Source organism: Cryptotermes secundus, unplaced genomic scaffold, assembly GCF_002891405.2.
Source record: "Cryptotermes secundus unplaced genomic scaffold, Csec_1.0 scaffold1090, whole genome shotgun sequence".
NCBI lineage: Eukaryota > Metazoa > Arthropoda > Insecta > Blattodea > Kalotermitidae > Cryptotermes > Cryptotermes secundus.
In genome coordinates, this window is record NW_019734379.1 from 833,960 (window position 1) to 860,037 (window position 26,078).

The window sequence follows — 26,078 nt, forward strand, 5'->3', positions numbered from 1 at the left end:
GCCGTCGATACCTGATATTTCCCCCATCTACCAGAGGCATTGGAAACTACTTGGGCGGGAAATTGTTGCCTAATTTTGCTCAGAGGTCTCCTAGAGACATGAGGATCTTTTACGTGCCGTAAATCTACGACACGGGACCCATGGCTTAAAGTCCCTCCCGGAGGACTTGTTCCATAAATTTTTCTGCCCTTAAAAATTCCACGACCTCCGCCGGGTTTGAACCCGCGTACCTTGAGTCATGAGGTGGGAACGTTACTCCTAGACTACGGAGGCCGCTTAACAGCGGGTCTAAAACGGGGTCCACTCAGCCTCTTGAGGATAATGGGGGAGCTATTTCAAGGAAATAGCGGCTCCGGTCTAGAAAACCGAAATTAACGGCCGTGGGGATCCGTTGCGCTGACCACACGACACCTTCTATCCGCAAAAGTTGGCGTAACTTCGCAGACAAGCGGCGGTCGCTCGGTCGGTATAGTTCGCTTGCGGACTACAGGCCACGGAGTTCTTTTTCCGTGCAACATCATGCGAACCCGAAGCACTGAATCAGATGAAACCTCTATGCTGTCTGTATCTTCCTGCTGAATACCAATCAAGCAGCCGATTATACTGTGTGTTCTACTGTCAGGAGACAGAGTGCTATCCTGGAGCATTAAGCTGCAATGATACCGTTCCCTTCAAGATTCTGAATCTTGTGTTTACAAAAAACTGTATTTTTAACGATGAATTTCAGGACAGCAAATGGCTGACAGGCGACAGTAATACTGCGTGGGCACATCAAGATTACGGATGACATATTTGCATGTGGCATGACATTGCTGGAGACAAGCAGCATTCTGTTAATCCCAGTCATCGGCTTCGTGAGACAGTCAGGTCACGTGTGACAGATTCAACAGAGCAAGAACCAGGCAACAACAGGGTGCACATTATTCTGGTCACACTCGCATTCCGAAGGTATCCGCTTCAAATCATGCAAGGAAAGGTTACAAAGACAGATCTCTCTCGTAGATTTCCTCAGTCACTCATGAGAGTGATTTATTATTCTTGGAAATACCACGAAGACCGCTTCCTTCCCCATTCCTTCCCAGTCACCTTGCATAATTACATACTTATCTAATTTACAATTATAATAAAAGTCGAATACGTTGTTCTAGAGGTAACGCTGTAGACTTAAAATCGCGAGACGTTCAGTTCGATTCTCTGCTGAGATATCGGCTATGGTGACTGAGTTATTTAGTGGCTTCCTCGGTCCCTTAAGGCAAATGACGGGACACTAGCTCGATTAGTCTAGGACTGCTTCATTTCAAATCTTTTCCAATTAATCATTAATCTACCATCCTACCACCCGACCTTATATAGCCTCGAAACCGAAACCCGTCGTTAAATAATGTATAAAAGAAATAAAATGAAATATCCGGTTGGGGTGATGATGTTATATTTCCGAGACGGAGAAATCAAGCGGAGTGTAACAGACTCGAACTATAAAGATGGCTGATTCGAACCTCGACAAGGAATCACAGTCTTTTCCTTAACCCTTTAAAGAAAATTGGTAACTGTATGTACCACATGCTTCAATATGCGCTTGTACTTTTCGTCTTGTTCTCAGAATAAAGCGCGATTACTTCCGGTTAGACTTTGTAATAGAGGTGAAATAAGTTTTCTATGAGGTACGAACTGTATCTATATACTATTCCGACGGATTTCAGAATTAAAAGGATTAGGAATCAACTGATGCTTCCCTTTATATCCAGTTCCATAATTCTGTTTCCTCGAGACTTTAACCCTTGCCATACTGGGGTGTGTTCAAATTAACTTTCTTCTGTTAGTATATTACCATGGCGACATATAATCTATACTGTTGAAGAGACAACATCTGAGAGACGGCGGAACACGTGCCCTTTTGTAAGTTCTCAAACACAAAATAAAATGTGACCGGAAGTTACAGTGCGTACAAATGAGATGCCTCTTGGGTAGCTTGGAAAGGGTTAATAATTTACATGAAGTTAAATAAATTAGCATTCAGTTCCGTGAGACGGAAGAGACAGTGCCTGTTATTTCAACAGTGGCGGCATTCCATAACGAAAACTGAGGCCAAGTCTCTGGTTGGCTGCGATTTAGGCGAAATTATTGATACGCCGGTTTGTGCCTGTTGTCCGTTCTGCTAGAGATCACCTGCTAATTACCGCGAAAGGAACTCCCAGTGACAAATTATCCGCATATATTGCCACTCCCGAATCTTATAAAGCGGAACAAACTCCATGTCAGGTTATCCTGTAGGCACTGCTTCCTCCTGTAAGATTTCTTCCTGAATTCCTTCGCATTCCCTAACTCACGCATCTCTTAAAAAAAGTAAAAAGTAAAGCTATCCCTGTAACAGGCCGTGAAGGCCCATAGGGTTGCGGGACGTTGAGGCTCCCACATTATCTAAACAATAGGCTCACAGATGGCGGTAAGGTTGTCAGCCTTACGCGCCGGCAGCGCTTTAGTCCCCAGGAAAATTATTTAATTAATTCCTGGTACTCATTTCTGTTAGAGGCTGAGTCGACATAATCAAACTCCTTATATAGGAGCAGAATTAGTCTGTGCATAAAACGGTACAAATTATTCTACAAATCATTTTATAATATACGTCATTTGTAATATGGATCCATAACAGTCACAATTCAATATTTGAAGACTTAATATATTGTATCGCCTGATGACGGCTCCGTGACGGCAGAAACATGTTGCGTAGCTGCACAGTAAGTTATATAAACTCAGCTGACACAAATGTGGAAGTGAGTTATTTATATGATTGTTGTGTTTACGGATATAAAGAAACGATATAGTAAATCTATTGTTGTAGAGGCATGTTTACCGCGCCGCTGCATAGTAACGCCTATTGTCTCGTTGTTTGATTCGAGGTCTTTGCCTGGCAACGGGTCTATATGCCACCATATTATACTCCCATCTGCATCCAAACCTCCAGAGCGGTGTATTCCATGGGAGAGAGAAATATTAAATAATTAAAAAACGTACGATGGTTCAGTTTATGGGAAGACAGTGATTTGCGTCACATGGCTACAGATTTTAGTGCGAATAAAGTAGCACAATATTCCTTCTGTTCAGAAAGTATTTTTTAAGCGACCTCATAAATTTCGGATATTATGTGGCTTCAGCTGCAAATAAAGTCACCATTTTCTTTTCACGGAGCAAGCATATTTCCAGTAGAACTAGTTAGAGCAACAAACATACGTACTCCAATTTGTGTCATCACGTGTTACACTGCTGCCCCCTGGATAACAGTTCTGTGACAATGTGAAGTGATTTATTCATGCAGAAGTGCCATCTATTAAGTATATTCCATACTACATAAGTCCAGTATAAAGCGTGTATATACATATTTTTTTAAACGTCCGGTATAAAAGCAGCAAAAATAACAAGATCACACTCACATGGAAACGTTGAGGAACACCGACAGTAAGAACTCGTTGTAAATAGCCATGGAGATGAAGCGACTTTCGTTAAACTCGGAGGGGGCCTTGCGCACTACGATGCACAGACGAATTCCCCACACAAGGAACATCACTTCCACTGCAAGAACAAGCGAAAGAAGAAAGTCAGATAACCACAGAAACATCACGCACAACAACACGGCAGGAAACATGCTATAAGGGTGAAACAGGACACGTGCGCATGACACGTTTATATCTGTATTTAGGCTACACAGAGATACTGGGTTCTCGGACTTTGTCCATCGTCAGGATTCTATGGATAAAGTCCGAAAACCCAATATCTCTGTGTGTTATACATCATCGTCAGAACCCTACAGTATCTACTTGTATTTAGACTCCCGTTTACTGTACCACTTCTATAGCGCCGATTCTTTCTATGAAGTTTCGGGTGGTTAGATCTGAGCAAGGACCTCCAAAATTAAGCTAAACGTAAGTCAATCCAACGGGTTTGAAGAAGTGCGACAATACAGCGTAAATATATCTTAGTGTTAAACCGGTGCATTATTCTTCGAGGCTTGGAAGTTGCCAATTTTATATGTTGTGGGCTATTTTAAGGCGCAATCGGTATCTAGACTACACAGCGTCAAACTGCAGGTTCACTGAAGAACTGGAAAAGATTTGGAAGGAAGCGGTCGTGGCCGAATCGAGGTACATCCCGGAATTTGTCTGAAGGGACTGAAATAAACCACAAATAACCTCAGTCAGTATCCGAGCCGAGGTTTTAACAGAGCACTAACCACCTAATAGTATAGAACGTTACCGCTATACCAACTTATTCAGTGGGTTGAAAGTAAAACCACCCTGTATATGGGGAGTTACAGAAACTATCAGAAGGTCTAGATGGATGCAAATCGGGCCCGTAACACGCCATTTTATGGTCTAACTCTGTGACCAGGAGAATAATACATTAATCGATAAATCGATTACGATTTGAATGAAGGAGACAGGGAACCCTTGCAGTTTTTTCAAAAGTCCGCCACTGATACCGGTAATCCCATGAGCTGATATCTCAGCGGGAGTGTAATTACGAACCGTCACCGCACTTGCAGATGTCTGCGAGCTATTGACACACGCAAACGTCAGGAGGATCTATATAAACGGACAATATTCAGTTCGCCAGGTCGCTCGCAAAACCACAGAAATCTGTTTGGAAAGCTCACAGATGAGTAACTACATTTATCAGATTACTACGTGCTACAGTGCGTTCAATAAAGTTATCACCGAACGTCGCAGTTGGGTGGGTGGAACTCCTGCTTCATATTCGGACAATTCCGCATTCAAATCTCGGTCCGAACACCCGATAACATAATTACCGTTTTCATGGTTTTACTCGGCGTTTCTAGACAAATGCCGGGATAGCATACCTAACTACGCGACGAGCACTTCTTCTTACATCATTTCCAATTCATTATTCCTTAACCATCCTCTCAACTGACGTTTGTAATCTGATCTACTGGCAGCCTCAAACGATGAATAAATACAGACTGAACTCCCTGAAACCTAGCCTGAACTGCATGTGAGAAGTTTTTGGATCTAATCTTCTCTTCTTCTATCTTCTGATTATCAACCTAATACTGGCGTTTTGCCTTATAACATGGAACTATTTGCTTCCTTAACGTCATCACTTCAAATCACCGTTATTATGCACCCTGATTATTGATCGCCCTACCCTGTAAAGTAAAAAGTTAAGCTATCCCTGTAACAGGCCGTAAAGGCCCATAGAGCTGTGAGACGTTGAGGGTCCCACATTATCCAGACAATCGGCTCAAAGTTGGCGGTAAGGTTGTCAGCCTTACGCGCCGGCCGCGCTTTATTCTCCAGGAAAATTATTTAATTAATTCCTGGTACTCATTTCTGTTAGAGGCTGAGTCGACCCCAGGGCAATAGTGCGGCCGGAAGGATTCATCATCATCATCATCATCATCATCATCATCATCATCATCATTAATCTGTCAAGACGACAGGTCCACAGTCTCTTTCAAAACAATTCCTCCACTTAATGCGATCTAGAGCTTTCTCCTTCAAATGACAGATTCAAATCCGGAAGGATTAGGTCAACTGAAAAAAATCCAATGACCTCATCGGGACTTGAACCCGCGGCCTTCTGCTTGTAGCACAGTGCCTCAAGCAACTACGCTACCGCATGCCCCTATCGCCCTACCCTGAATTACTTCAACTCTGTACCGGATTCCAGCCTGATACAGCAGTGAGAATATGAAGAGCGTTATCTTGTGGAAGATGTCATACAGGTCACCACAAATCCATCGACGTTTCGGAGGGATGTACCCCATGTTCAGAGCCGATATAAGAAACCAGAAACGAGGAGGAAAGGTGAGCTGGTTTCCTTTTTAGTTTGCTCTTCCACCCTGAAGATGGAGACAATGCGTCCCACCGAAACGTCGGCGGACTTATACAGGACTACACGATGCCACATACTAGAACACAGTACTCTTTATGGTCACCATTGTGAGAGCCCCAAATAAAAAAGTTCAAACCCAACTGATCATTCCTGAAAATGAAGACAGAATTCTATCGAAAATAGGATGATGAAGTGAGCATTTCGTTAAATAGATTAAAAAGTTGGCTTCCATGTGACGTTTTACAATAAGATTGCTGCAACAAGTACATGTCGAGATAATTACCATACACATTATTCGCAAGGATTCCTGAAATGATTTTTGAAGTAACCCACGTATGATACTTTCTGCCGATACTCTGTAACGTTCCGTCGTTTCTAAGTACTGAAATTTTCGGCATGCTTTCCACAGCTCGCTGCTCGTCACTCACGATAAGATCAAGATCCATCAGACTCCCAGCAGTCTAGCAGTCTAATGACACTGACTGCTGGTGGATGCAATAATTAAATTAACTGAAAGACTGAATGGAAGATGCTTACACAACATTACATGAAGCCCATATCCAGTACCTTGATAAACTGCCAGAAAAGTTAACTACTATCAACTTGATCTGTCCACTAGATCTAATGCATTCTTCCGCTAACGAATCTTTTCCCCGATAATTTTCTATATTTTTTAATATTACTGTCTTCTGGGAAGTCATCAATGTTTTGGTGGAACCTGTTGTTTCCGTCTCCAGAAAAGATTAACTCTTATACCTCGAAGATGGAAACAGAATGTTTCTCCGAAACGTTGGAAACGAAGTACTAGTTACGATACAGTATTTTTTAAAATCTCCGCCGTACGTCCCTCATATCTTTCACTGTGTTTTCAACATCTCGTCCTCTTGAAAATTTAAGCCCTTTTCAAAGAAAATATTTCAATCCGGCATACTGTACCCTGAAGGTGAAGTTACTACGTTTGTACGAGACGTTTATAACCATCTACAAAAATACACGGCATTATAACTCAGGAGACCACAGTCTGTTGGGAAAGCCTCTTGGATAACGGTCACTTGAAAGGTCAAAGAAGAGGAAATCAATTTTTAGTTTTTTTGCTTGGCGGTTACTTCACCATGCTGTACGTGGCTAGAATCTATATATAAAAATAGCATAATAATAGGTTATTAATTAATTGGAAGGGATCTAGAAGGAAGTGTGCTGTGGCTTAACAGAGGTATTATTCCAGCAGCTTCCTGGAATAACTGAAGAAAACTCTCATGATGTGTGATGCCCCAACAGAGATTCGACATGTCCCAAATATGGGCCTACAGATTTACCGCCATACCAAACAGCTCCGTTAAAATGGTTCCAAACAGTGGCTTGAGAACTGATGTCAATAAGCCTGATGTGTATAGAAATTCAGTTCCTACCTAGCAGAAAACGCTGCTTTTCCATTATACAGACCAGCTTACTATGAAAACCTACCGTGACACACAGAGATACAAAATGTAGGCAAGATATAGACATTTTTAACGTTAAGGCAGTTACGTCTGTCATTTAAAGGGTTAATTAAAATGCAATGGAATCTTGAGACGTTTCGCTGGTATGCCTATACAGTTCGCCTGCGGGAAGGTTGTTATTAAAGTTTCAAAGCGTACTACTCCAAACCGTCCACAATGTGTTCATTTTTCTTAACTAAAGCTGAAACTAAAAATACACTGCAATATAACAAAACAAAACGGTCTTTTCAGAGTTTCTGTTTAGTTAATGTACCGATATGAAAAAGGAACACATTTACACGAAGTGAACTGAAAGACTAATTAAAGTTCGTAATATTTCATTTAATAATTCAAGTGTTTTCGGAATTCACTCAAAATTGTTAAACGACGTTATAATGAGTAGAGTTTCATCACGTGATACTTCAACCGAACAAAACACTTTTAATTTCTACAGAGGCGGAAAAATATACTGTAATGCATATTTATGAGCATATAACATGTGACTAATGAATAACAAGTGACGAGCGATATAAATACAACAGATTACATTTATGCACGATGGTATGAAATGCCGGCACGCTGTGTTGACAGAAGCAGGAAAAGTTTATGTTCATTATTACTGAAACACATCAACGCCATTCTGTTAATAATGATTCAATTTAAAGGCGATTTAAAGCATATCAGTAACTGTAAGCATATCCTGCCTCCACTTAAATTAAATCCTGCATTTATCCCACAGAATGTTTCTCACAATAAGCAGCGGTTATTTCCCTAAACAGCATTAACCGGTTGGTCTTCGTGACGGACACGAGGAGTGTTTCCTGCGAGGTATGGACTGAATATACTAAAACTCTGCACTCAGCCCACAGAGTGTATCTGTGTGTATCGTATGGTTCTCATAATAAACGGCGACTGTTTCCCTAAACAGCATTAACTGGTTGGTCTTTGTGACGGAGAGGAGGAGTGTTTCCTGTGAGTTTTTTTTTCTTGGCACTACAGCCTCACTGGTCCTAGGCCTACCTCCATGAACTTCTCCGTTCACTTCGGTTTTTCTAAATCTTACACGTTCGGTGGGACTCCTTGGGCGGGTGATCAGCTCGTCGCAAGGCCCCTACCTGTATACAAACACAGAAAAACGCACACACACAAACTAAACATCCATACCCTGAGTGGGATTCGAACCCACGATCCCGGTTTCCAAGCGAGCGAAGACAGTACATGCCTTAGACCGCTCGGCTACCGTGACCGGCGTTTCCTGTGAGATACGGACTGAATTTTTTAAACATCTGCTATATAAAATTCACGCTTCAAAGGGTTACGGTTATGTACAGTAAATATGCATGATATACTCGGGGAAAAATGCCCTCGCGGGCTCAAGTTCAAAATGGAATTAGAGGAACTTCCTTATGCTCTTCTACCTGGATGTCCCAGTCATTTTTGTTTTCAACAATTTATTTCGCTTCTTTTAGCAAACATGCCCAGTCTTTCTTTGAACTAGCCATACATTACATTGATTGTGTGTATCTGAATTATGAAACGAATTCAAACAAACTCAACTCGCTTGAGTTTCTCAAAGCGGTGACTCTGAGATGTTCACCGACGTTTCGGTGATTCGTCTTCAGAGTAGAATGATAATCTAAACAAACAACCAGCAAGAAAAGCTTTGCCCCGAAACATCGGTGAAGTTCTATCGGACTACATGGCATTACATCACAAAAGAGAGTACTCGTTAACATGAATTTAGTACAAAGGTCTGAGAATTATAACAAAACGTCAGTAAAGTTATATTACATCTGTTGTTCAGTAAGTAAATTAAACTGATTCCTATCCGGTTACACGTCACAGCAAGAGAAACAAAAATCTGTTTACCTGAACGAGCCATGACCGTCAATGTACATGTATGTCAGTAGGCTAACAAGTTTATTCGCGATTCCATCCATGCTTTGGCACTGTCCGTAAATTTCATTTCAGCGCATTTTGTCCTACTTCTGACTTTAATTAAGCACCAAATGTCGCCCCTCAGAACAAACCATGAACTGCGAGCAGACACACACACAGCTCAAACCTTTCCACAGTATTTTGTTTCCAGGCGTTTAGCACTTCACCCGATGTTCTGTGCAAATCCCTTCCGATGCAGACAATGCAAATCAGGGCTCACGGCTACAGAACCATAAGGGTCAGGGATACATGCCCGTGACTGTTACGATTCGATACAAACTGCAACGGGTCACGGAAATTCTCGTACAGAAAGGGACAAACAACGAGAAACATAAAGGCGCGCCGAACGATTACCGTCTCCTTTCTTTCAGGAAATCGTAATGTCCTGCTTCAAATCTTACACGAAATCTTCAAACATAATTCCTGAAACCGAATTCGGAATACAGTGTAGAAAAAAAGGTTAGGTTACTACAAGCATTGGTGCGTTTTATAGAGACACACGACTGTGTAGCATATATAATGGGACGGAGTCATTCTTCACAAGCTGTTAGTCGCTCAACTCGTCAAGAAATTCCCTGCTTTATACGGAACACAAAGTTTCATTACCATATTCATGAGAGCCTTGACTTGACTCCATTCACACGAAACCCTTCCGCAGACTCACTCAATATTTATTTGACAGCCATTTTAATATTATCTTCCATCTACGAGAGCCGAAATAGCTGGCTGGGTGCAGCCAACAGGCTGCGGGCTGGACAAATCCAGGGCCTGCCCAACCTCATATCTAACGGCTACTGAGGGCCTTTTTCTTGAGAATGAAGCGATCAGGGCGTGAAGCTGATCACTCGCCCTTGCTGAGATGAGAACTGAACGGAACCGTACCTCGCTCCGACATGCCTATTCATGGCTTAATATTTAGTTACTTCATCTTTGCCTTCCATTTACCTCTTGATTTTCCTAGGTGGAATTTTCCCTCCAGTTTTCTGACTAAAACTTTTGTATGCATTTCCATCTTCCAAACGCAATATACATAAGGCCCCCCTCCATACAGGTATGTTGAATTCTCTCACCCCAGTAATGTTTATCGAAGAGTACGAATTGTGAAACCCTTCACCGTGCAATTCTCAAAAATCCCGTACTACTTCACCCCTGAAAGCTAAAACTGTCCCTGTGCTTAACTAATTCAGCACTGCGTCATGAAGACGTATGGCGGAGTGGAGGTATAGATCCACATTTGGATCCAAGTCTTCTCCTCAGTATACTGTTTCAAAGCGTAATTTGAGCTAAAGACTACTATCTTATGATGGTCCGCTGAAAGTCAACCGATGTTTCGGAGGAGCATATCGCCTCCATCTTCAGAGTCGAAGAATAAGCCGAGCAAGATACCAATGTGAAATCAGGTGGCGAAGAGTCGGTTGGCTTCTAACGGACTACAAGACGTTTTACCCCAGAATACAGTATTTTTCGTAACTACCGCTGTGAGAACCTCCCTTATGATTAATTTTTACACTAATATAAAGCAGAAAACATTTACTTCATACTATATGTGTGTCACACACCATTCCGTATGTCAGTTGCCAAGGAATGGCTTCTTACTGCAATGTTTCGGGTTCAGTTCCGGATTATCTCATACAAGATTCGTGACGGATGACATCGAATTTCTCCGTGTTCTCGCCATCTAATGATTCCACCATTGCTCCATATCTATCTATGCTCCTCACTTATCCATGGAGGCTCCTTCAGGTGTGCGACAGCCCCGACAGGCAACACACTATCAGCTACAATGGCTATTATACGTATCACCTGCATTTTCGTATACAGCGCATTTGTGAACTCTGTATTTTTCTCGGAATAAGCGGTTACTATTTGTCTGCAAAGCGCCGGTCACGGTAGCCGAGCGGTCTAAGGCATGCACTGTCTTCGCTCGCTCTGAAGCCGGGATCGTGGGTTCGAGTCCCACTCAGGGCATGGATGTTTGTGTGCGTTTTTCTGTGTTTGTGTACAGGTAGAGGCCTTGCGACGAGCTGATCACCCGCCCAAGGAGTCCTACCGTATGTGTAAGATCTAGAAAAACCGAAGTGAACGGAGAAGTTCATGGAGGTAGGCCCAGGCCCACTGGGGCTCTAGTGCCAGGGGGAAAAATTGTCTGCAAAGCACTACTAATCTGTTTCCTCGAACTGGACAAGCAGCCTGTTACTCTTCTGTGATGTAGGGACTGAACTGCTTCGAACGGTAAAGAGAGGAACCTGACGGGCTCAAATAAAATGCACTTCTATACATTTCTCGTTTTGTGGTGCTGAGAAATAGTCTTCGTGAAGGCGGGATGTGCTGTAGATATAAGACAATTTAAGAGACAGCTTAAGGCTTTATAAAGTGCATATGGACGCGGAAAATGAACTTGTACTAAAGCCCCATCAGAAGTAAGGGCTCAATTGTATTTAGTCGCAAGTTGAAGGCAGTTCGAATGTGCCATCAGCACTCGATTCATAATTCGGCAAACTTTTCTGATAGGCTGTCAAAAGTAAAAACAAACTCCGTCGTTTTAGTCCGCAAGCAAACTGTACCGACAGAGCGACGGCCGTTGGTCGGCGAAGTTAGTGCCAAATTTAGCGGATAGAGGGTCTCGCGTGGTCAGCGCAACTAATCCTCACGGCCGTTAATTTCGGATTTCTAGACCTGAGCCGCTATGTCCTTGAAATAGCTCCTCAATTACCATCACGAGGCTCAGTAGGCCCCGTTCCAGACCCACTACTTCTCAGGAAATTTGGTAGCACCGGGAATCGAACCCGAACCTCTGGATCTGTAGGCAGGAACTCTGATCACTGGACCACACAGGCGGTCTTGATAGACTGTCTCTTTCCAAATACTATCAAAATACTGCAGAGATTTAAAATCGTCCGAACACGTAACAAAGAGATACGTTGTGCTTATACATTCCCCTTACAATGGGTTTTCTACTGAGTCCACCAGCACACAATTTATCAAATGCATATCTAGGTATCCCGACACGCACAGACATAATATTTGAATTATAGTTAATGTTTATACCGCTGAAGCCTGAGAGATGAGACAGCGGGAATTGTCTGAAATGCAGTTATAACTGTCACTACAACTGCCATGAGGCATCACTAGTGGGCCCAACAAGAACTGCTTCTCCTGGTTTCTTGCCAGTCACAAAGAACATGCCAATACTGCAGCGCAGCTACTGCACTTGTGTCACTGCGTTACTTCCCTTGTCATACCATATCACGTAAGTTAACAGGCCTACATTACACATTCCATCTTCTCTTAATTTGCTTTATTTACTTTCCCTCTCTTGTCCTGTTTTATTCGCTCTATATCGACATATGTATTCTTACTTATTTCTTTCGTTCTTTTTGGTATACTACGTCTTAAATTCGTGTATATAATGTTTAATGGCCGGTCATGGTAGCCGAGCGGTCTAAGGCATGAACTGTCTTCGCTCGCTTGGAAGATGGGATCGTGGGTTTGAACCCAACACAAGGCATGGATGTTTGGTGTGTTTATTCTGTGTTTGTGTCGTCCTGTGTTTAGGCAGCGGCCTTGCGACGAGATGATCACACGTCCAAGGCGTCCTACCGTCTCTAAAATTATCATGAAACTGAAAAATCAGAGACCAGGGCCCAAGTAGGCTGTAAAACCAGCGAAAAGAAAATTGTTTAATGACTCAGTTCCTAGTTAGAGACAACGCTCCAACTCCATTCAGAAGACCAACCCGTCAATATTGCTTAGGAAAATAATATATACAAACGCCAAAAACAAAACAAAACACAATATGTGAACAAAATTATGAGATTTTATGTGTTAGAACAGATAATACACATAGTTACAACGTGTTTCTAAAGTTTAAGCATCTCTCTGAGAGATCACAAGATTTGAGGCTCTCAAATAAAATTCACGCATTTATTTAGAAGCTCCGTGTTACATCGCACCTATTTTGCGGGCCACATGTTGGATTAAGGTCCGACAAATGCTAGAACTGCGGACGTTAACTCTGTCAATATAAGGAGTTGGTGACACTGAGCACACCGCGCGTGCCTCACGTCCCGCCTACCGATGCTATCAATCATGTCAGTCGATTCGTTCTACATCGTAAAGGTTCATAAAATATCGCCATATCGGCAGGTTAACGAGGCATATATACGATACCATTACTCGTAGCAACAAGCTCTGGGAAGAATTTATGTCGCCTAATATCCATAAAATCCTTCCATCTATGGCGAGGCCAGCAAGAAATATAAATTAATATCCAGGGACTGCAATTTAACGATCCGTTCCTAAGTAGCCTGTATTGGCAAGTAGTAGGGATTCACATTACTAAGGGAATGTGACTCCGTGTAGTCTGGTACAAGTTAAAGGATGTTTCAAAGGAACTTACTGTCTCCACCTTCAGGATCAATGAGTAAGTTGACGAAGCAGATATCTATCAGCAATACGATTGGTTGACTCTGCTTGCTTGGCTTACAAATTAGGCCCTGAAGATGGAAGCATTACGTTTCTCCGAATCTCAAGATTTCTGGAGCCCGCGGAATCCTACTGAATGTGTGCCGGACGTTACTTCCTCGGGATAAATCAGTCGGGACGTGAAGCTAATCACACAGCTTCATCTACTGTCCAGGTATCTGCGGCTTATTTAACGGCTCTACCAGCAACTCAGATTACCCAGCGTCCAATGCTACGATAATTATGAAATGAATAATTGAGAAGGCTGTGGACGTAAGAGTTTGCCGCTTATTTCGAGGTGGTATCAAGGAATTCTTCAGATGAAACTGAAGAATATCACGAAAACCCTTACTCCCAATAGTTGGTCTTTGGTCGATACGCGTCTTCACGTCCGTCCCTCCGTCCCTCCGCCCATCTGTCCGTAAATTTACGGCTCTACAGCCCTTGTAGATTAATAATATTAATTAAGCAGCTGTTATCTGGAGGTAGGCTATGGAATTCACTTGGAAAGCGTGGACACTGAAATTGTGACTCCGTCATTCCTTCAACCGTTATCTATCAGACATATTCTGCTCCAACTTGTAGCTACACGCGAACAGCAAGTATTAGCCTTGTCTGTGTCTAAATTAACTAAAGACAACGGACAACAGAACAAGACAAGTAGTTTAAAATTTCAGTGCTAAGAAGGAGAAGGGTCTCTCAGAAGCAGTGTTAATTACTGTTGATAAGTGTCACGGGAATGAACGCCTATTGTAATATTCAGAAACTTGGAACTGACATGAAAGTTACCGAGGAGAAGCAAATGTAAAAACAACGCAAGGCATTGCGAGACTTGAGGTTCTCAGTTGGGTGAGTGTTGAGACTGCGGTCTTCTGGGATGTAACGCCGTGCATATTAGTAGGCAAGTACCAACGTTGCGGAGCAACCATTCCCCCTGCATTCTTCTACAGTGTTCTTACATATCTACCAATATACACGGTGTCGAATTTTAGCAGACGATAAATTAACAGTGGGAATTTACTGATTTTATAAAGGTCAAAGAAGGAGTCGTTCAACAACACCATGCAGATTTTCCGTCTTATAGGACGTGCAGTCGCGTAGTCTGGTAGGCAGTTAACTAAGCTCTTGGAGGAATCCACTACTTCCAGTTTTAGAGTACAAGAGAATACGCAGGTTCATAAAAAACAGTGATAACAACATACCTTTCTACATGGGTTCACATCCCAGGAGACAATAACCTTCAGTCACCATCGTGAGAAACTCAGATCTCAACACCGTGCATATGAAACAAGCGTGATTTAATAATCCTACAACTAATTCCCAGGCTTGGGTTAACTTCGGATAGCCGGCAAATATTATGATAGTTGAAGAAAGCAGTCTTCNTAGTTGACGGAACCGTGAGGACTAGACAGATCGCCTTTTCCTGCGGCAACTTCTCCGACGTTTGTGTCATGCGTACAGTCTAAACATTCATCTCTAGGCGCACCAATAACCTTGCTGGTACAGGGTTTAAGACTTTCATTGGGCATTTGACATTCAGCCGATAAACGAATACACTGTTGCAGAACAAACTCTTCACAATATTCACCACACACCCCTTATTTAGGCCGTATCAAGATGGACGAGATGGCTATTACATGCACTAATATTAAACCTTCAAAGCCCAGTGGTTACTGCATGTACCACCTGCTTTAACGTACTAGAACTCTGCATTTTGCCCACACAGTGTATTTGCGCGTCCCGTATGATTCTCACAAGAAACAGCGACGCCCAAACATCACTAACGGGTTGGTCTTTGTAGAGGAGACGTAATGTGTTTTCTGAGAGGTACGAACTACTGAATTCTCATATAAGGCATCTCGACTAGGCCAGGACTGCTTCGAGTCTTTCACAATTCATCGGTCACGCTACCATTTAACGCTATATGGTCCAGGCAATGAAAGCGTTGTAACTCCCACACTCCTCAAAGAGAGGAAGAAAGACGTTTCCTAGCAGTTCGTGAGCGGCTCTGGAAATTTCTGACAGCCAATGAACTGCTATTACTATTGGCACACTTGCTTATCGTGCCATTACAGCACCCGTCTGCTACAATATTTGATTTCTGTGGAAAGTGAATGTTCAAGGCAGCTGAATTCTTTACGCACAGCGCTACAGGAGGCAGAGAGCGTCGTTAATGCATTCGAGCGAAGTCATGTAAGACGGAAACACTATGGCAAATACAGGAATAAGGGTGTACGCTGACGAACAATACAAGGAGGGGTAGAAGAAGAAAGGACGAGAGAAAAAAATGTTACAAACTGAGAAGGGAAAACAACGACGAAATGAGTTCAGCAAGAAGAAGAGAAATAAAAGAATGGAGAAGAATAAATAATAAAAAGAGAAAAGGGGTAAGATAGGCGGAAATAAGGAAAGAAAGACACAAATAAATATAAAAGAGAAATTATGAAAAAATAAAATAACCGAGATAAAATGAATACGAAGGAAAACAGAAACAATAAGCTAATAACTAAACGAAGACGTATACAGCGAGAATGAAGAAAAACAGTGACTCTGAGGCGAAAGCGCAGTAAGAAGATCACGACAAAAGACAAGATAATAACATAATTGGAATAGGGAACGCGAGAATGATGACGTAGATCAACACGGAAGATACATAAACCGCTGTAGAACATGATACCTTGTTTATAAAGGAGAATATGGGTTAAAATGTATCTCAAATGTCTGGGAAGATACAGAACAGGGCGTTTCTTTTCTGACAAAGATTCGGTCTCCAAAATGCAGGTACAATGACAAGCCGAACCTAAAATTTCAGTCATCTGCAGTCTCCTTGCTGCACGTTGTTTACCGGCAGTAGAAAGTCTATACAGACAAGTTTGCGCGGAATTATGAATTTGAATGGATTGAGAAGGAAGCGATCGTGGCCTATTCGAGATATTATCTAGGCGTTTATATAACACGAGTGTAGTGAGTTACCGCTAGGCCAACCCGCCTGCGACCTCCACTTGCACAGAGTTGAATCCTATATATGAGTACCATACCGGAGGACAACCCGATAACCGAACCATGTAGTCTCAACATCGGAACCAGACAGAAGTAGACAGTCTGCTTTAAGTACCGGCTTGTGTAACGCCGCGGCAAGAGACTTAGTACGCAGTGGACAAGTTGGATAAGCCCCGGGGTCGATGTGGGCTCAATGGCGGAAAAAAGGAAAATGCCCGCCTTGCCCGGAACCCAAACCCATTCATCCGGCCTGTACCCAATGACTTTGTTGATGGATATGGGGTTAATCCGGCGGTGGCTACGAGGATTACGGCTTTCTGGACTGTACCGCCATGCAATTCGGAAAGAATTCGACATTTCGGAGGAATATATCGCCTACATCTTCAGGGTCGGTTCAGCTTACCGCCTATTTATTTAGGTTTCTTGCATGGCTTAACTTTGCCTCTGAAGTTGGGGGAGATACTCGTATGTTCCTCAGCAACTTAGGGCTCTCTCCGAACTGCAAAATGTTACAAAACAAAATATCTTATCGGCCATTCTACACAGTCATTGCCAATTTCGAAAAAAAGAACAATAGAAAATTAATAAAAGAAACGGCAAGGTAAATATTTCTGCACTCCATGGAATCACTTCCACGACTTTAAGCCGCAAACGTTTTACATGAATGGGAACTTACCCTCCTGGCAAAACCCGTAAATTGAGGAAATTACATTGACAAATTTAAAGATGTGTGACGAAGAAGGGCGCTAGAAATACTGAGACCCTTAACTGGATTCATACAAGCGGCCCTAACGAACTTCACCTGAGTTCACACACCCCGCACTTCGTATATGCTACACCTGATTGCATCTTCAGCCTGCGAACACCGTGGAAGCCAATCCGGTTGGCTGGGCAATTTTCTTCAAATAAAATTGGGAACTGTTGTCTTTCGATGTTAATAGTTGTTGACATTGTTCAGCTACAGTTCTCTTACACTGTACCATATACGATCTCTCGCCCACGCCCAAGCCCCGACAGAGTTTAAATGACAACGTTCGACTGTTAGGGCGTTCCTGTGACATTTCATATAAAAAATTCTGTTTATATTTTTGGCTTAAATGGGGGTAACTGTATTCTCAGCAAAATAAAACCTAACATTTCTTTTGAAAGTGAGTGTTTTCTAATAATATCAATGGAGTACGAGTATCCAGCCCTGCCGAACTGGGATGAGCAATGACCGGACAGAGCAAGCTCGGGCGCTACTCCCAACTCCGTCACTGCTGCTCTATGCTGCGGCTGGAGGCAGTAATTTACATACAGACAGCGCATGCGCTGTGCTGTTTGCAACAATAACCCTAACATCTATAACCGTCTGGAATTCTAATCTTCACGGTAATTTGTGTGACAATATGGCAAGAGTAAGAATTAGTTTGGGTTTAGCAACGAACATAGATTATTTTAAATCTAATATTTTAAGAAATTTTAACTTAAATCTGAGAGTTATATTTTAATTATGTGAGGAAAAGAAAATGGCTTAAGAGTCCTCCATTAAAATATTTACGAATACTGACGAGTTGAAAAGAAATATCTGTCAACAGACTTTAAACGAACAAAGATAAGAGGGCGAGGCAAGCAGCAAGCGTTGGGGCAAATAAGTATGCCATATGACATTCTGACCTTAGAATTTACATAGGAAGATAATATTAAAATTGGTTTATTGTGAAGATGCAATACACACATCATAACGGTGATGAGACTCGAGTTTAAAAGGCCATGAAGGATCCCCTGATCATAAGTATTATTAAACCGTATGATTATTAATATACAGCTCCTGGCAGCATCCCCACACACAACGGAGAATTTTAAAGGAAGTGCGAGGGGATTTCCCAGAATTTATCTAATTATAAGCAGTTCAGTCAGTGTTACTTTTTGGCTATGACTGAAGAAAGAAATGTTTTGGCAAAACCGCGGAAGAGCTAACTTCCAGATTTTATTGAAACTCAAGCAGCTTTTTTCTTCATTGAAAAATGTTCTTCACTACTGAAAGTTTCCCCTTAAAGGCAAAACCTTCAAACCTTCTACCCCCTCTCATACGGTCTTCCCCACGTCTCTATTGCTTCCTTTTCAGTTCATACAAATAAAATCTATATGCCAATGTGTCCCCCAGCATCTCAAGAGCTTTCTATTATTATTCTTTGATATCGTCAGCAATTTCTCTAATCTTGAGTACACTTCCCATTCTTTTACTCAGAGTTACTAGTTTCATTCGGCGTAGAAATCTAATTTGTTCCATCACAATCCTTTGTTTATTCCTGGTTCTAAGGGTCTCGTAAACAATGACTTTTGTGTAATTCTAATTGGACCGTCTTCCTTATATGTTGACAAACTGCCTCTTCAAAACACAGAAGATTCTGTGAATCCCCTACTTTCAGCAACGCAGAGTAGCGGAGACAAAGTAGATGGTCACTGCTAGGCAGCGACTCAGTAAACAGGTTCCTGAGAAAATGAACACAACATAAGAGAAGAACTGCCGTTTCTATGTAACGACGAGGTAACATAACAAGAGAGGAATTGCTAGGAAACGGTGTTTTCTGTTGGGGCCAATCCGAGGCTATATAATGAGGATCCATGAATAACTTGGAGCTCAACTGATAGTTGAAATTCTGTGTGTGATTTGGAGACTGGTATAATTACTGTCTTATAAATCCGTTGCAGGGATACGACTAGTGAAGACTGAGGTTTAGTGTGGCGTGCCGGCTGCGCCATAGCTCAAGCGGTTAGTCGCTGGCTTCCCACCACGGCGGCCCGGGTTCGATCCCGGGTCTGGTCAAGTGGGATTTGTGGTGGAGAAAGTGGCGCTGGGGCAGGTTTTCTTCGAGTACTTCGGTTTCCCCTGCCAATCTTCATTCCACCAACTGCTCCACAATCACCCTCACCCATCATCTGGGGCTGGTACAATAGGCCAGAAGTGACCGCAGTACAAAGGATTTAGTCCCACCCCCTAGCATTAAATAAATAGTGTGGAGTGATTTATAGCGTGGAAATCAGCAACTGTGTTATAGTTATTTGTAGTTACGACAAGTACGTTGTCAATAAATCTGTTCGCCAATCCAAACCCCGTCTATAGCCACTCATACAAGTGACAGTTCTTTGTATGTGTTTGTTCCTTTCTTTCATTTGTGCTTACTTTGTAATTGACCCTTGGGCTGTTGAGTTAGTACTCAAATAAATAATAAGTGAACTTAATTTAATTATCATTATATCAAGCTGTTTTCAGTTAACGGCCTGCATATTGTGTGAAACTGTCATTTCTAACGTGGAAGAGCGGATCGAAAGACAGTTTATCTGTGGAAACTGCAGCTGGAGTTGGGAGCTGTCACACTGTACCTTTGAAATTTCAACGAGCACTTTCCTACAATTTATTTAATTTCCAGCCTGTATGAATCTCAGCGAAAGGCGGAAACTCGCTAGTACCTCCCACTTACGGTCTATTTAAAGCAGCTGTCGGTAGCTCAGGTCATGCGGGGCCGTAATGTAGGATGTTCAATAAATAATGAGTTCAAAATGATGTGTAAGGAAGTGGTCGTGGCCTAAGTGAAGACATTATCCCTACATTCTCCCTAAGGGACCGGGGGAAACTACGAAATATCTGAGGCAGGATATGTCTGCGGGCTCCAGATCTGAACCCAGTACCTCCAAAGTAAAAACTGTAAGTGCTACCAACTCGATTGATACGTTCGGGGATTAAGTGGTAACTCAGCCAAGATTCGAACCGGATACTACATGTTTAGGGCGTGAAATGAATAATACATCAGGGGGGGCCGTGCGAAATTCGTGGTTGGGAATGACTCATGTGTCCCTCAGTAATTCCGTCGGTGCTGATACCCAATGCCGGCCTAAACTCCATTCCGACAAACCCGTGATAATACAGTCCAAACGCGAAGACAAATCCTTCCAAACGCAGGCCAATCGCCCACTGCCAGTTACTACAAATGAACCCTGTAGGAATGCAGCATGCACATTCGCACAAAGGGACACAAACTCATCTCTATATGCATGGGCTAAACCACTAAATCTGTATATAAGCGTGTCCACACGTGACACCGACCCGAGAGAACGCCGGAGAAAGGTGATACAAGGTGCCTCGCAAATTCGGTCTCTTATTTTATAAACGTCACATACCGAGGCGTGAGATTAACGGAGAGAAACCTGTGGGGCTTGTGTTTCACGGGGTTCTCAGCATCTTGGTCTGTGAAGGATAAAAGGAAGGGAGCCGCAACAGCTCAGTCGATATAGCGACTGGTTACGGGCTGGACGGCCCAAGGATCGGACTCCGAGTGTCAGCAGTGACAAGATCGGTTCTGGCGCCCTTCCAGCACCTATACGGTGGGTACCTGGGGGGGGGGCTCTTTCCCCGAGTGTAAGGCGGCCAGGGCATGAAGCTGAACACTCACCTCAAACTCGTGCAGAGGTTCAGAACACGTGGATCTATACATCCACTCCCTCATACGTCTTGATGGCGTAGTGCTTAACTAGTTAAGCAGAGGGACAACTTTACCTTTCTGACTGGTACAATGAATCTAGTATGAAGCGGTCGAGAACTAATGGAGGACCCCTCCCTGCATTTGCCAGGAATGAATGAACTATCATACCCAGGACGTTCCATTTTCTAAGATGTACATTTCAGAGAACTTATACATGGCACTCGCAGTATTAAACACATAACGAGAACTCCACCTTCTTATTACTGATTTTCAACAGGAAGTGTGTTGTTCAGAAGAAGGTTCCTCACTGAACATTACTGTGAAGAGAACATTTATAGTTGAAGAATTCTGCTTCACGCGACGCGATAATTTTGATGTGTAGGAACGTCGCCTTTCAACTTCAAGGGACGGTCAACATCGGTCCTGAGAATTCCGTTACTTAGACTCACAAGGACCGGAAGAATGGTACCAACACAGAAACGGAAGTGCAGTAACGATTTCCTACACCGACATAGAAATCCGTCAAAAGTTTCAAGAGCTGAAAGACGGGGAAAATACCGCATCTAGGATTGAATTTTTTTTTGGGGGGGGGCGACATAAAAAGTCAAATAACCAAGAAGGGTACTTTACCAGAAATAATCACATTACAAGCGAATGAGTTATGTTACGGGATAAATGAATAATTAAACCGATTTCCTTTTTAGAGAACTGTCTTCTGGAATGTAACGCCGTGTAGTCCGCTAAAGTCAACCGACTTTTCGGAGGAATATGTCGCCTACATCCTCAGGGTCTCAAATAAGCCGGGCAAGACACTAACGACAAAGGAGGTGGCAAGTAGAATAATCGGCTAACCGGAATTTCCGGTTATTTAGGAAGCAGGTGGGAAATGGAAGAGTGGAACTCGGTTCCCATTGGCTCGTTCGTGGGACAGAATGAAACCGGGCATTCACCAACCTGCACAACGACGTCCCGGCTTCCGTCCGCTACCCTTACTCCCCCCCCAACCAAGTGCACATCTATGGCTCACTCGCTGGACACGTCGGTTCCCTGCCCAACACATACTTACACTTTTCCCGTCTTTTTCCTGCACTATCAAAGCTCTCACCCCCTTTTCTGGGCCATTCTACGCTCCTGTTCCACTTTTCCAATTCCCTCCTGCTTCATACATAATCCGAAAATCCGTTCAGGCGATTGCTCTGCATTCCATCTGCTTATACGCTCGTATCTTTCTCAGCTTATTCTTCGACCCTGAAGATGGATGCGATATGTTCCTCCGAAACGTCGGTTGACTTTCAACGGACTACATGGCGTTATATCCCAGAAGACAGCATTCTTCATAACCACCGCTGTGAAAACCTCAAATCCTACCATGTTATATTGTTTTATGCATATACAGTTACAAAGAGGAAGCATTGTTGGAGAGGAACGTCTTAGAATCCTCTGTAATGAAGAGGATTTTTTTTATTGCTAGTGGGCTGAGACTAAGTCCCTTGGCCTGCGGCCACTTCTGGCCTATTGTACCAGCCCCAGATGATAGGTGAGGGTGATTGTGGAGCAATTGGTGGAATGAAGATTGGCAGGGGAAACCGAAGTACTCATTTTTTAGTGTAACAACCACTGCTATAGTTTTTATTTCATTGGCTGGGTTGACAACAAAGTTTTTCAGGTGACTGTGGCCCAAAGAACTTTCGAATACCAGTAATTAGGCTAAATAATATTTAATTTAAGGAAATAGACACGCCTTCTCAGTCTTATTATCTACCGCATAAGAATTTTACGTCTCTCCGGTGAGAAGCCCTGGCCAGAAACATCAGCAATTCTGTCACAGAAGCTTCGCCCTTCACTGTGATTTCAACTTCTAATTAAATATTCTTTATAAGAATGGGCTCGAACGGGAGGAGAAAACCGCAACTTCACAACGTCAACTAACAGTTGTGAACAGAATACAGAACCGGGTAGAATTTTCACTTCTGTGTAAGGACTAATTACAAGATGCGACAAACATAATACGCTACAATAGTAACAAATTGCAATTACACTCGAGAAGGTGAGATTAAATTCGGGGAATGCTTGTGGCAGAATATTTTACCTTCACGTCTTCTAGGAAACAAAGATTCAAATATCCAGTGCTATAAATGTACCTGTTACTCACCCTAAGAGAAGACCTTACACACCTACGAAGTTTACAGTATTTTAGTGGCGTCACTCACAACACATCTCACGGCCGAATGGTCGGATCATATCCCTCAGTCGCTCCGGGAAATGCCGTGATAGTAATTCTATCTGAAATTAGGACACGGCTGTTTCTTTCGGTATCAATTCCAATCCTCATACCATTCGACACTACATGTTCTGAGCTATTAACAGCGTCATTACGCTATAAAGCGACGTCATTGCTGAAATGGACTCTACCATTTTCTATCTCCAGCGAGACTGCTTCTTCTGAACAGGTAATAACGTTAGCTTATATGGGTACACGCATGGCTTGATCTCGCTGACTGAATTCAATGAAATGTAACCGCACATTCGTGAAGTAGGCATCAGACCAGAGAATAAAGCACAACAATTATATTAACAGCAAGTGGTAACTACTTTATCCTGAATTAGGTCTACCAGTAAGTTTACTGACCCTCATAGTTGACTCAAGTTCAAAGTGCAAATAATGAAGGCTCAATGGAAATCAAACCACATGGACAATTATAGGTCCGTTTTTTATAATGATTAATTATGACAGCCTCTATATATCTTATACTGAACCCGCGGCATGAAACGATTTGGATCCTTTTCCTGTCCATGCAGATAGGACTGGACAATTAAAATCAAAGGCTGTCCTACAAGACAAGGAAGGTCTACAGAATTATTACGTGTACTTTGCGGAAGGCAGAAGGCAGTGCCGGCATTTGCCGTCTTCGCTCGCTTGGAAACCGGGATCGTGGCTTCGAATCCCACTCAGGGCATGAATGTTTGGTTTGTGTGTGTGCGGTTTTCTGTGTTTGTGTACAGGTAGAGGCCTTGCGACTAGCTGATCACCCGCCCAAGGAGTCCTACCGAATGTGTAAGACCTAGAAAAACAGAAGTGAACGGAGAAGTTCATGGAGGTAGGCCTAGGCCCACTGGGCCTGAAGTGCCAAGGAAAAAAAAAAAGAAGGCAGTGCGATGCTGTGAATGGCCTTTGCAACTCTCTGTCTGCCTCCGATCTAATGTGAGCGGCATTTGGGGTGAGCAGTATTTATTGAGCTGTAGTGATCTGTATTCTCCACATCATATGTAATATAAGAAGTAATTGAATGTCATGTTTATCAAGAATGAAGAAAATGAGAATACGTAAAAGATTTTAGCGGTAAACCCTCGAAGGGACCACTTAGGAAATCCACTCCTTTATGGGAGGATAATATTGTGGTATGTGGATCTGCTGCTGGGCAACGACTGAGAGACAAGCAAATATATAACAACCGTTACTGAAGAAAAGGCTTCGCAAACAAACAATTCCAATTAGATACAAAAATAACAGATTTCTCCAACAGACCTGAACCCAACAATGGTACAGAAACAGAGGAATGGTGTTTTCTGTGCGGTCCGTAACAGATGTTTTTAGCAGGAAAAGTTAAGAGTGAAGTTCAGTTCAATTCAGTTAGCGTAGTGGAATGATTTGGCTGGTGACTGAGTTGTGGAACAGTCGCCAGCCGGTAAGAACGTAAGCACGGAAGCACAGGCCAATGTTGGGAACCGTCACCACTCAACGGCGGGTGCAGACACAGCAGGCTGAGAACTAGTGCGTGCTGTAGTGAACTGCAGTGTGTAAATTAGCGATAACGCTATAGTTTTTTTATTGCTAGCGGGGTGGAAGTAAGTTCCTTGTACTGCGGCCATTTCTGGCCTATTGTACCAGCCCCAAACAATAGGTGAGGGTGATTGTGGAGCAATCGGTGAAATGAAGATTGGCAGGGGAAACCGAAGTACTCGGAGAAAACCGGTCCCAGCGTCACTTTGTCCACCACAAATCCCACTTGACCAGACCCGGGAGAACCCGGGCCGCCGCGGTGGGAAGCCAGCGACTAACCGCTTGAGCTAAGGCGCGTAACGCTATAGTTGCTTGTAGTTACGATCTGTAAGTGCTTAATAAATCAAATTACCAATCCAAACCCCGTCTACAGTCACTCTTACACGTGAAAATATTAAATTAGATTATATAGAAGAAATAATAAGGACGTGAAGATTAGCTGGTTCATGATAGGATCCAACTTCTGGATTTTGTGAACACGATAATGAACCTGAGGATTTAAAAATGACACGAATCTAGACAACAATAAACTTCTGAAGGAAGAACTTTGTACGTATTATGGAGTTACTTCACGTGAATCACGAAACTAAGCAATGACTAACAACTGCATACATATTTCGATCACCCCCAACCATATATTACAGTAAACAATAAGATAGTCGGATTTAATGTACTGCTATTTATTTTCACAGAACCGATTAATCTGGCATCCATGTCAAGTGGGTAGCATCCTGTTTTGTATTCTGAAGGCCCAGGGTTCAAATATCAGTTCACAAACCATCTATCCCAAGATACTCGCAATTTTCTTCAGTCCTTCCAGGCAAATTTCTTCCCAAAACTTTTTTTTTCCTTGGAACTACAGCCCCAGTGGGCCTAGGCCTACCTCCATGAACTTCTCCGTTCACTTCGGTCCCAAAACTTTACATTTCATTATTCACTAATTATACTATTCGACTTATAGTCTGAGGTATCATGAGCATCATTAAATGGAACAGAAGTGAATAAAAACTGATTAATTATATAGACCATCATGCATACTCCCATTTAAAAAAAAGTGTTCCGAAACACTGGTCATTATTTCGAACCCTGAAAATGAAGAAAAAGGAC

At 42.7% G+C, this 26,078-nt stretch overlaps 1 protein-coding gene across 1 annotated transcript in view; it reads right to left on the bottom strand.

Moving 5' to 3' along the window:
* The window catches only part of LOC111868953, a 517,093-nt gene that overhangs the window by 54,525 nt on the left and 436,490 nt on the right, over window positions 1-26,078 (bottom strand). Inside the window, exon 9 of the mRNA XM_033753245.1 lies at window positions 3,429-3,567. Within this exon, the coding sequence (XP_033609136.1) occupies window positions 3,429-3,567 (139 nt within the window). The remainder of the gene's footprint in view (window positions 1-3,428; window positions 3,568-26,078) is intronic.